Consider the following 12,989-nt stretch of genomic DNA (forward strand, 5'->3'; position numbering starts at 1 on the left):
CTGGACTTGGGTTTAAGAATTCGTTTTTTTTATTTTTTAATTTTTATGGATTAAGATTAATTCAACTACATACATTCATTCATATATATATATATATAATTTTTTGTATATATATATATAATTTTAAAATAAATTCATTAACCAATCCAAACTTGAATCCAACTCAAATATAACAAATTATAATATAAATTGGGCTCGAATTGAGAAGATCAAACTTGACGTTAGACTCGAAACTAAAATCCAAATTTTAATTTTAAGATTAGCTTCGATTGACCATAAACCCGGCTTGACCCGCCCGACTTGCACCCTTAATACCGATACCATACCATATCGTGTAACACGTCTCATGTTATTTATTCGAACGATGGATAAAAGGGGCACGGATCTTGAACACTATAATCAAAGAGGGTATTTAATCAGATTGGTTGACTTAAAAGTGCTAGACTTGAGTAATGTAATGAGTAATGCACCGGGAAACCTAGGTGGGGCCCTGGGGGCGGGCGGAGTGGTACCCACAATTCATGTGAGCCAGATGTCAAAGGCACCTGCGCATCAAAAAACGTTAGTTGGTGTGGCAAACAATGGGACCATGAATAGTGTAATACACCCGAGAGCATCTCGTCGTCATTTGTTCATTCAATTTCCTCCTGTGAACAGTAAAGTAAAGATGTACTGTACAGTAAAAGCTGCAGCAGATTACACACACACTGCAGAGTTTCAAACGCCTCTCATTTCCCACTTTTCGAAACACCACAACTCCCCCATCTCCGTCCGTTCCCGTCGATCACGTGCTCTTCTCCATCGTCCACTTATCATGTGATCCCTCCCTCTCTCTTCTCTTCCGTACTCTCTCTCGAACCTTTTTACTTCCGAGTCCGACTAGTTTTTTCACTCGCCTTTTGGTCTCTCTCTCTTTCTTTTAATCTTTTTTTACTTTCTTGCTCTCGCTCCGACTTTCTCAGGTTCTTCTTTGCTACGCTGCTGCTGTTGCTGCAACTGCAGAAGGGCTGACTAGTATACTGCAGAGAGAGAAGAGAGCTTGCATTCACCCGAAATCTTCAGAGAATTTTCGTTGCTGTTGCAGAGCTTCAGAACATTTCGTGAATCGTCAATGGTGGTTTAGGGTTTAAGAGAAAGCTCCTTCTATGTAGCTAGACATGGGCTGCTTACAGTCCAAGACCAGCAATGTTCAATCTCCTGACGAAGAATCCTTACAAGCTGACAAACCAGATCTAGGTTCTCCTTTTCTTCGTTTTTTTATTTTTTATTTTTTATTTTCTTTGAGTTTTTTGGAGATTATTTTATTGATACTGGGTGTTTGTTATTGACTTTGTTTGTTGGTGAAGCTAATGGGGATCAGGCGGAGCAAGATCAAGTCCCGGCATTTAAAGAGTTTGTTCTGGCCGAGCTCCGAACGGCGACGAATGGATTTAGTAGCAATTATATCGTGTCAGAGAGTGGAGAGAAGGCTCCAAATGTTGTTTACAGAGGGAAACTTGAGAACAACCGGTTGGTGGCTGTGAAACGCTTCTCCAAACAGTCATGGCCCGACGCTCAGCAGTTCGTGGTGAGTTTACTTGTTTCCTGGTTCATTTATTTTATTCGTCCGAACCTGACCTGCTGCTTCTGTTGTTTTTTTTCTCCCCTGTGCATTCAGTATTAGTCCTGTATTTCTCATATATTTTGTCTTTAAAATCTGTCTATTCACAGGCGGAAGCGGCGGGAGTTGGGAAGGTTCGACATAAGAGATTGGTAAATCTGATTGGGTGTTGTGCTGAGGGAGATGAGCGCCTCCTAGTAGCTGAATACATGCCCAATGATACGTTGTCTAAACACCTCTTCCATTGTATGCCTCGTGCCTCTATTTTTTTTCCTACTTTTTATCCAGGAGATGGTTTCTTCTGAACATCATCAGTCTCAGTTTTTCTATTTTTTAAATGTTTTATATGAATTAATGATTGGTTTTAATGTTGGCATATGTTAAACCTTATTCATGCTGGAACATGGAAGTTAATTCAATTTCATGTTATGTAGAATAAGCGATTAGTTTTAATGTGGAATGGAGGTTTTGGCAATCGGTGTAATGGTTGGTTCTCAATGGAAAATTGAAAACAAGAACTTACATCATATAAATATGCCAGTGGCTCATCTGTATTATCAATTCTTATTGGATGTGGTGTTGGTAGTGTGAAATGCCAAATATAACATTATATAATTTTAGTGCCAAGATGGTTAACTTGATGTGCTTTTCACTGATCCAAATTTAATTTGGATTTGTTATTGCTATTAGTAAGGCATTTCACATTTACACACACTTAGTAGTTGGAACTTGGAAATTTAGAATTTGGTTAATAATTATGATGATCCCTTTAAATTTTATAAAGCCATTTTCAAAATTTTGCATTCAAATGATACCCCTGGCAGATGGAGGATGAATAAAATGACTGCATTGTTCGAACTGTCCTAGGTTATTCTTCTTCTTTGAATGCAAAAACTAAAAAAAACGATTTTTTTCCTAACTTGAAAAAGATAGATGGCCTTTGGAGAATTTGTTCTATGCCAGTCAAAACCATCTATTTTTGGGGTTGGGATCTGTTGCACTTGTTTGTGCTGAACTTTCATGTACTTGCATTCTATCTATGACAGGTATCCTGTTACACGTGTGTAAATACTCATGCATATGAGGCCACATGTGTAATGGGACACTCATAATGGGCTGAATGCAATTGCACAAGTGCAGTAGATCCAGAGTTTTGGACTCCTTTTTATGAGTAACTATCAAAACCATCTTTCCCAACTAACATAATTCTACTTTAGCATACTTGTATCACTCACTAATGGGGATTTCAAGTTGAGAAATATAAGAAGCACATAGTTGCAACTTGCAATAAACCAGTTTGTTGTGCCATCTGGAATTTGTTTCTAGGTGAACTAAATGAACCATGTATCTAATTCTATCTTCTTACCTCCGTCTGTTCTTTTTTTTTGTTTCATGTTGCATTTCCATTTGTAAATTTTGCCTGTTTTCTTGGTAGGGGATAAGCAGCCATTGCCATGGGAAATGCGTGTGAGGGTTGCATATTATATTGCGCAAGCACTTGATCACTGCAATATGGAGAATCGGAAAATATATCATGATCTGAATGCTTACAGGGTCCTCTTTGATGAGGTACGATGAAAATGTTGGGGCTTGGCAAGGGCTTCTCTTGAAGTTACAGAGCTTTATTAATATGAGGCTATCTGTGATAACTACTACTAACTTTACTTGTTTCTTATGTTGGAAATTTCCCAATCCTGATCTATGTCCTTCTAAACTTTGTTATTCTTCTCTCATTTCCTTCTTATTTTTGTCTCACATTATGGGGATTATACTGAAAGACTGCTTACATTTCTTGTGCTTCATGCACAAATATCACATCACCATCCTTGCAAATGAAAATTCCCACTTGTTTCTGAAATTAAAACAGTTTCAGGATCCTAAGAATGTTTACAGATTGTTCTAGAAAGTAAAATGCTTTGATTTCATATCACGTTGTGCTCTTCTATGGTTGTTTCCTTTTTGTTCCCCTTTTCTTTTGTTAAAACCAGTTGCTCTTCTACATCTTTTTAGGTATGATCTAACCTATTTAATTTCCCAACTTAACTTTATATGGTGTTAGGATGGGGACCCTTGTTTATCTAGTTTTGGCCTCATGAAGAATAGTCGAGATGGTAAAAGCTACAGTACAAACTTGGCATATACTCCACCAGAGTTTTTGCGGACTGGTATATACCTTCCCCTAATTGAAACTTTTGGGTTGATTTGAATATAGTTATAGAATGCTGTTTTTTCTTGGACTGAATTCATTTTTCATATATACTGACAAAAAAATACTTTTCATATATGAAATTATGAATTTAATCTTCTCAAAGTATTCTTAGATTCGTTGTTGTATATTATCTAAGGATGGAAACAAATGTGAATGGGAAACAGTAGTGTGAAAGAGGCATGGTAAACTAGAATAGGTTATTCCTTTTGAATTAGGTAATGTTTCCTCAAAATTTATAGGTTATTCCTTTTGAATTTGTATGCAATTTCCTAAGCGTTCCCAAGGTGCCAACCTGATCTTCTCTACTTGATTACTTAGGGCCTGTTCGTTTCCTCTTAACTCTTATCTGTTAAGAGGAATCTTTTAACTTTAAGAGAAAATTGGTTGTTCGTTTCGTCTTATCTCTTGAAGTGCAATCATACAACTTTTTGTTTTCCAATGATACCCCCAAAAAGACAAACAAAAACTCTCATATGTGGGGTCAAAATGGATATTTGATAGTTTTCAGAATTCAGAATTCAGAATTCAGAACAACATTCTCTGCGTCCGGAGTTCAAAGGAAAGAAAAGTTCACCAACACCAATATACCTCTTAATATAATTATTACACTTTCAGATGTCAGACATCAGAGCAAACTAACTGGCCCTTAGATGTGCATTTGACCTTTTCTCCAGAACAAGTTCCCACCTTTGGAAACCTCAACTAGCCTAGTCTAAGGAGTGGTTTAAATTTTAGGATTTCAAAGAAGAGAATATGCTAAATATCCTGTGCAAAATTTTCAAGAGTGAGAAAGGAAAGATTTTTTAATATCTTGAAAAATATGATGAATTAAACAAAACAGGCTGAAAGAAGCATGCATGTGGGGCAGAATGAGATAGAGGGTAGTGGATATGGAAAGAGATTTTAACGGTGTCTTCTGAGGTTTCTAAGTTGGACAATTTCTATACAGATAAAGTTTATAGTTTAGGGTTTTGTTGAAACTAAATAAAATAAAAAAAAGGTGGAATAAATTTCATCTGAGCCTTATCCCAACCTGAATTAAATCAACAAAGTTGTTGCCATTTGGAATATATAATTACAGCTCCAATCAATATTTGGATCAAATTTCTTGAAGAGGAAAAAAAACTAGATAAGAAAACAAAATAGTAAAAGAGGTGGAACTAATAGAAGAAGAGGTGTGGTCTAGGGACAGAACACAATATCTAAGAGCAAAAAATTCCAATTTCTTATTCTATTATACCCTTCTCAATATACCCCGGATAGCCTGAAGTAACAATGGATAATGGTCTTATTCTTCCTTAAGGGGAAAAGATAACAAATATGTGTAGAGGTAACTAGGGTGGCTCAGATTACTTTTCACCATAGCTATGAAATTGTTACTGATCAGTGGCTTAGAGGAAAAACGCTATGACTTCTAACCTATTGACTGATGACGTTGGAACTTTAAATTGACCTTATAATGACCTAATTAATAACTTACAATGACCAGATCCCACATCAAAAAATTTTAAAGTTTAGAGAAAAAATTAGGAAAAGAACATAAAGTTCATAGGCTCAACTTTAAACTGACATATGCTTTTTGATTCATGGCCTAAGTGGTGATTTGATGGCTCATGGCCAGTCTCCAGATGGCTCATGGTTCTTTAGGCTTCATATTAGAGGAGCAAAGGGCTTCAACTTCTTGGCTGAATGGCTCTTCTTGATAGTGATTGGTGCCTAGGTCAGTCATTATCGTTGCCAATTCACTTGCAAAGATAGGGTTGGGGCAACTTGAGCTTGTATGGATTGCCACAGGCCCAGCATACATTTGATAAGGTTGTTTTTGTTTTGTGACATTTGTTTTGCTGATGTGGTTTTATGTTTGTATCAGTCATGGGATATGTACTTTCTCCCCTTCGATCATCTCATAATGGGTTTAGGTGTTCTACAGAATTAATTTATTATATTGACTTTGTTGATTGTCTTAACTGATGAAAAGAATAAACTTGTGCCTATAAGTCTTAACAATCTTTATAATTACACTACTTCTTTATGAAGTAATTGTCTAGTTAAATCTTTTAGGAGGTACTTCTTAACTTGTTTTGTTCATCTTATAGCCTTAGTTAATTGGGCATGTTTCTAGAGAAGTATTTTATAGCCTTGTTTTGGGCTAGTTTCTAGAGAAGTATTTTATAGTGATTTATGAACCATGTCCAGTTAATTGGGTTCAGTGGGTCAATTTCTGCAGGCAGAGTTATCCCAGAGAGTGTTATCTACAGCTATGGAACAGTTCTCTTGGATCTTTTGAGTGGAAAGCACATCCCTCCAAGCCATGTATGGTGCACTCTACTCTGTATTATTTCCTTTGCTGTTAAGGTTCTAAGGAGTCAGAACTGTGTTTTTTGTGATCCATCTATTATTCTTGAGATTCATATTTTGATTTTTGACACAATGCTGCTCCAATCTTGTGCTGTTGCATGAGCTTATAAATGAGTCCTAAAAAATGACGCAGCTAAAAGCTTCACCTGAAACAAATTAAAAAAAAAGTACTTTTTTTTTTGAATTTTTGGGCATCATGTCTTTTTAATTTAGTTCATTATTGTATACATTTGCAAACCAATTGTTCTGATGCCTTACATTTGTACTAGTGTTGTCAAACAAAAGGAGGAGAATAGGAGGGGGGGGGGTAATGTGGATGACCTTATTACCAAAAAAATGTGGATGATCCAAGCTTAGTCATTACATTTTGAAAAAGCATAGGTTTCTCGTTGGAGTTATCATGTTATTATTCTAGGGTTCATATTTTTTAACCATAGGTATTTTTTGGGGGCAGTAGGATAACAAGGCATGGGGGTTGTATTGGGATTGGGACAACTTAGTTAGCTTCTAATTTGCAGGGATTTCTACATGACCCCAAACATAGCTGAATAGTGACAAATCATCTAAAATTTGTGGCTACAATCTATATAATTTTGTTAACACCTCGGCAATGGTTAGTGATCTGTTTATGCATTCTGTAGTGATTACGTATGTATGGAATCATTTGATCAGCAATTTCAATCCATTTCATATTCTTCTTAAGGATATAAACGATCTCTGTCTCTGTCTGTCTGTCTCTCTCAATGGAAGCCTGCTTCTTTGCCTTCAGGAAGTGGGGGGAGATTGTGATCTGATTATCAAAGTCAATAGGGTGGTTGATAAAGAAATAAAGATGGGTAAGAAGAGGGGACTCAGGAAAGGTTACGAATTGCGGTGAATATGGTAGGGAGTTAATTTTTATGGGCTGATATGAGATTCATTATTGAAGTGGAAGGGAGTGAATGAGGAGATTCTGATAGAGTTGATAAACGAAGTTTGGTGGGAGGAGCCTGGGAGATGTCTAATCGATTCGATGATTGGAATGCTGTTCAGATTTTCTATTCACAAATATGAAAACAGTGATATAGATATAAGTTTTTTGTGTTTTATTGTTTATTGTCTACTATCAAAACATCCTAAGAATATTGCACGGACATCAATACACATGACTTGTTACATAGTTAACAATTATTTAAATAAGAACATAGAATGTATAAAGTGATTTATGGCAGTAAGCCATTCTGCATGTATTGGTTCTGATGACGATTTATAAAATCATCCACATACACCAGGGATCTGAGATGTTCAGATCATTTTGTTTCTCTGTCTTCTCATGGAACCTGCCTCTTTTATTTTACTTTTTTTTTTTACACAAATTCTTCCTTATGTTTTGTTTTTTCCCCAAAATCTTACTTGACATGTTTCCATGTTTTGATGAAATACGCATGCTATTTATGTAATAATTCAATTTGAACGGTAAAGCTTGTTGAAATTTGACCAAAAGTTAACAAAGTTTGAACCTAAACTCCAGCTGGGAAAAATTGCTTCTGTTGCCATGAATGTGGAAAAGCTTCAGCAGAATTAATTCAATTCCGGTGGAAGTTTGAAACTACTTCAGAGTGGTGTTTTAAAAGTTGGAAGCACAACTAAAGCACTTGGGTGTCCTTCCTACTTCCTAGAGGCTGAGGGACAATGCGTTAGGCAAGGTCTGTGCTTGAATGAAGTAAGGTGCTGCTTTTTGAAAGGGAAACAAAATAAAATCATATCTGATTTCTCAGAGAAATAAAATATTTTAAAACCCTATTAGCTCAACTGGTTAGAGCATTGTTTTATTAACACGAAGGTTGTAGCCCTGTATGTTCAAGTCCTACTACAAGGTGATTCATAAATTTGGTAAATAAGGATTGGGCTTTTTGGAATGTTGTAAATAAATTCTGTTTCTAATTTAATAAGATTTTCAATTATCCATTAGAAGAATGATCCTGTGCTTTATAGTTTTGGTTTTCAAGAAGTGCATGCCTGTCTTTTCCTAATTGTTCCATTGAAGTCATAAGCTTCTCCTAGTCAATAACTGGTGTTGTTTTGATTTATTTGAAGCTTTTAAATATTTGTTCTTTGTCAGGCATTGGACTTGATAAGGGGAAAAAATGTATTGTTGTTGATGGATTCGTCCTTAGAAGGGCAGTATGCTAATGAAGATGCTACCAAACTGGTTGAACTTGCTTCAAGATGTCTCCAATCTGAGGCAAGGGATCGACCTAATACAAAATTACTTCTTTCAGCAGTAGCGCCCCTTCAAAAGCAGACAGAAGTAAGAATTTTAATATTTCTGAAACTTGAGTTAAATCACTGTATTTTTGTGATGTTGGTTTAAAATCTCAGACTTCCTAATGTGTTCTCCTTTGGGGCATCTGTAGGTAGCATCACATGTTTTAATGGGTTTGTCAAAAAATACAGCACCACTGCCAACGATGCTTTCTCCACTTGGAAAGGCATGTGCAAGGATGGATCTTACTGCCGTGCATGATATTTTGCTAAAAACGGGGTACAAGGATGAAGAGGGTGCTGAAAATGAGGTGAGGGCTAAGAACCAATCTACACTTAGAACTTTTCACAAGCTTCACTTCACACACAAAAATTATGATCATGGACCTTAAAATTGATGGAGTAAAATTGACTACATTCCTGTCATCTCCTTTGTGCTGTAAACACAATCTGATGTCATTATTTATTACTTGTTCCTGGAGTTGCTTTACGTGGTGGTTGTTGCCAGAGTTTTTTTTTTTTTTAGTTTAAAGTTTGATTTGGTAAAATTTTGTATTCTTCTCAAACGTTTGTTTATTATTTCATTGTTTTTCTTGCCTTAACAATCATATATCATGGTGTTTGGTGGCAATGTTGTACCAATATGAAGCTATCATTTCAAGAATGGACTCAACAAGTGCAAGAGATGTTGAATACAAAGAAATTTGGGGATATTGCATTCAGAGACAAGGATTTTAAGAGTGCCATTGATTATTATTCAAAGGTATTTATATTTTACATTTCTTTCAGTGTCATGAGGTGAATTTTATTCTATTTTATTTATTTGTCATTGAATCACTTTCTTATTTGTGTCTTGTCATTACCTCCGGATCCAGTTCAAGATTTTTCAGGTTACCAATTTGTTACATGTACAAAGGGTAGAAGTTCAAAATTGCAGTCATGAAGCTAGAACAATGGCGCTTAATGGCACCACAACCTGATTCTATTTACTTTTTCCTGTAGACACAATAATGTGACAAATATTAAGATGGGAAGAACACAGCTCTTCCACTTGTCAATGAGCACAGCGAATAATGTGACAAATATTCAGTATAACTTATTTAAAATATACCCATTTTTCTTGGTATTATCTACCACTTGTCAATGACCAACCTGATCCCTGATCAGGAACGACAGGAAGAACACAGCTCTCTCTTGTTTGCTGGATTGTCTTACATGTTCTGTATCTTGATTCTTTTGACTGCTTCCTTTCTGGCATGAATCTCTTTCTCCATTTGGATTTAGGTGTTTTGGATTTCCCCTCTAAATTTCATGATTTATTTTTCTTTGGTGGATTAAAATTTTTTGGATCATTGATCTCTGAATTGTGTTTCTTTTCAACATTGCAGTTGGTGCTCATGATGTCAGTGCCTTCGGCTACTGTCTTTGCAAGGCGTGCTCTTTCCTACTTGATGAATGGTCAACCAGAGCTTGCATTGCGAGATGCCATGCAAGCTCAGGTGTGCATGCCTGAGTGGCCCACTGCCTTCTACTTGCAGGCTCTGGCCCTATCTAAGCTTGGAATGGAGACTGATGCTCAAGACATGCTCAGTGATGGTGCTGCATTTGAAGCAAAGAAACAAAATAGCTGGCGTGGCTAAGGTTTGGAGCTGATGGCAGAACTCTCTCATCGGTATTTTGCTTGTCACCATGATGATATTTGTAAAAGTGCCAGTCTGGGGCAGCTGGACAAAAAATTAGTGAAATGGTCCATGGAAGTTCATTCATGGTAAGTATTGCTTGCAGTAATTGTTATTGATCTCTCTATGTTGACAAGAGGTCGAAAGAGATGAACGAATGTATAGAGTATTCTTGAGAGATAGAATAAGTAGGTAATGAATCATCAAAGGATCAATTACATTGCATGTCCTAGGGCTCTATTTTATTCTCTTCTTTTTGTCTTGGAGAAATTAAGTATTATAGGCCTCGGAAGTTGGGTATGAACCAGACGAGTTGGAAGGTGTATTGTATATTGATAAAATGAAACTTGAATAGCTTTTTTTTTAAGTGATTCGTACAGAAGTTCCCGCAACCTGCATGTCTATTTTGGACAGGAATTGCATAAAATAGCATTGGATAACACATCCTGGGGGGGCCTATCTGGAACTGCTACAAATCCATGGCAACTCCATGACCATGCAACGGGGGGGAATTTTGATTATCAAACCCTTTCGACAAAATTCAAATGTCCTCAAAATTATATTAATGCTACGTGCTTCCCTTGTACCTGTGTCATATAATGCCAAAGCTTTAGTCTTTAATTTTTATCATATGGTTTTCGCGTCCATGCCACTTGGGTTTGGCCCGGTTCCTTGCCACTTTCTTCCGGGTATATTTCTGTTTTATTTTTTTTGTTTAAATTTACCTGGTTAAATGAGGCTATTAGAGTGTTTGGTTATAAAATTCTTGTCATGGGCTACAATTTTTTTAGAATAAAAAATCAGTGTATGGTACAAAAATAATTGTGTTGCATGAAAAATAATCATGTCCCATCTTGTTCATTTTCATTCTGAGGAAATTTTGCCTACAAAACTGTTGCGAGATATATTTACTAGGGACCAAGGTTCAAAATATCGATACGCCCTTACTGGCGTATTAGGTGTTTTGATACTTGTTTTTTTACGTTTTTTTTTTTCAAAACTGGTTCAGGGGAGCCGGCTTAGGACCCCCTTCATCCCTTGATACTTTGAACCTTGCTAGGGACTACTATGGAAGTGCTTCTATGAAAGCATTTTTATAAAAATATTTTTACATGAAAGTACTTTATTAAAGTACTTCAATAAAAGTACTTTTACAAAGGTGCTTTTATGAAAACACTTTTTAAAAGTACTTTTATAAAAGCATTTTTATGTAATGCTTTTATAAAAGCACATTTACGGAAATGCTTTTATAAAAACACATACAGAAATACTTTTATAAAAACACTTACAGAAATACTTTTATAAAAATACTTTTACAAAAGCACTTTCACAAAAACCCTTTTTTGAAAGTACTTTTACTATGAAAGTGTTATTGTGAATGCATTTTTACAAAAGCACTTTTACATAGAACACCTATCAGTCTGAAAAGAATTTATTTTTTGGAAAAAAGTGTTTGGTTCATAGTAATATTTTCTCATTCTGCCTATTTTTATCCATTCTTATCTATTTTAGAATTTCATCTTCAGTAAAAATGAGAAAGAATGAGAATTGAACCAAACATAGCCTTACCTTTCTCATGTTCTTTGCCTCATCTGTTTTTCCGGGTAAATTGTTATTTTTTTTTCTTTTAAACCTTTTGCTATTTTTACCCATTGGACCCAAATAAAGTTTTTGGACTTCATTATTAAATGTTCTTTGCCTCATCAGTGTTTGTATGTAAGAACTTAACAATTGCTGAGCCCAACCAATCCAACCCAAGTTGCACCCCATTATTAGATGTTGCATCCTCATTATTAGATCAAAGTAATCTGTAATGTACATAACTACATATCTCAAATGATTTAAAAATGGTGACTGGCCAGCCTTTGAGAAAAGACCTGTTACAACAACATACAACAACGAGAAGAGAGGTGATTTTACAAATTTACATGACAGGGGTTCTTTCCTACTGGATACAATCATGAAAATGATTATCACTCATCTCTGTTTAAAGAATATATTGGATGTAGGGAGCTGGATATGTATTTGCCACATCTAAATATCTAATATCAATTCTTGTTAGAGATTTTATTCGATCATTATGAGAGTGGATTCAGAGAGGTTTTAGTTCATTTCTGGAGACCACTAGTGTTTTAGTTGTTCAATTTGTGGATCTGATCTTATTAAAATTGATCACTTATTAAACCTTATTCTGCATTCTATCTTAATCATCAATACAATTTTCCCTTTTTCTTTTCGTTTTTGTGTATTTTTATTTGATTAGTTTCCATTCTTTTGTAAAGTGCAAACAACAATATATTATGCATAGGTTCATTGATCTAACAGACATGTCAAAACGTAATCAAGAATTAATTGAACACAGCACAGCACAGTCTGGTCCAACATTCCAATAAAATTTCAGAGTGGAGTTAAGATTCCATCAAGAAGTCCAATGATCAGAAGAGCTTTAAAGGGTTGGAATTAATCTGATTTTTATGTTAGCATGTTAAAGACTTAAATCCAAGAAAAAAAAAAAAAAGATCAAGGCTTAAGAAGTTGTTACTGTTTGTGTGGATAAAAGGAATGCAAGTGGCAGCAGCGGTGGCAACTAATTAGAAGAGCGACAATGAGCTTGCAATGCAAGGAGAGAAGCAGCATCACCAATAATAATAATAATGAGACGATCAGCAGTGGCAACAATGAGCTTGTAAGGAGAGGAGAAACCCTTGAGCCTTAATTGTGGGTATTTTTGACCGGTTGCATTTTGAGAATTTACTCTCTACTTGGGAAATTCAACTTTTCCAAATTAGAGAAAGGTAACTTGTAAGTCCTATCTAGCTTGAAGCAGCGATTGGTATTAAATCCATCTACTCTTCCCTAGTTTTAAACAAGGTCTCATGTGGGTCGGCCTGAATGATCT

At 35.7% G+C, this 12,989-nt stretch overlaps 1 protein-coding gene across 1 annotated transcript; it reads left to right on the plus strand.

The window, feature by feature from the left end:
- The first annotated feature begins 634 nt into the window (after positions 1–634).
- On the plus strand, positions 635–10,453 carry BSK2 (BR-signaling kinase 2). The gene is made up of 11 exons (XM_088962751.1): positions 635–816; positions 963–1,236; positions 1,347–1,567; positions 1,711–1,846; positions 3,036–3,169; positions 3,660–3,765; positions 6,037–6,122; positions 8,269–8,457; positions 8,564–8,722; positions 9,061–9,174; positions 9,800–10,453. The coding sequence occupies exons 2-11, from the start codon at positions 1,158–1,160 to the stop codon at positions 10,049–10,051; spliced, it is 1,476 nt and encodes a 491-aa protein (XP_088818877.1). The 5' UTR covers positions 635–816; positions 963–1,157; the 3' UTR covers positions 10,052–10,453.
- The last annotated feature ends 2,536 nt before the right edge of the window (positions 10,454–12,989 follow it).

Source organism: Nelumbo lutea, chromosome 1, assembly GCF_056320005.1.
Source record: "Nelumbo lutea isolate HS-2025 chromosome 1, American lotus-T2T, whole genome shotgun sequence".
Lineage (NCBI taxonomy): Eukaryota > Viridiplantae > Streptophyta > Magnoliopsida > Proteales > Nelumbonaceae > Nelumbo > Nelumbo lutea.

What these genes read in the sequence shown, in the direction of transcription:
- BSK2 (XM_088962751.1), top strand. Translation starts at nt 1,158, where the DNA reads ATGGGCTGCTTACAGTCCAAGACCAGCAATGTTCAATCTCCTGACGAA. An exon ending in AGCACATCCCTCCAAGCCAT is followed by an intron (nt 6,123 to 8,268) that starts GTATGGTGCACT and finishes GTTCTTTGTCAG; the next exon opens with GCATTGGACTTGATAAGGGG. An exon ending in AAGAGGGTGCTGAAAATGAG is followed by an intron (nt 8,723 to 9,060) that starts GTGAGGGCTAAG and finishes ACCAATATGAAG; the next exon opens with CTATCATTTCAAGAATGGAC.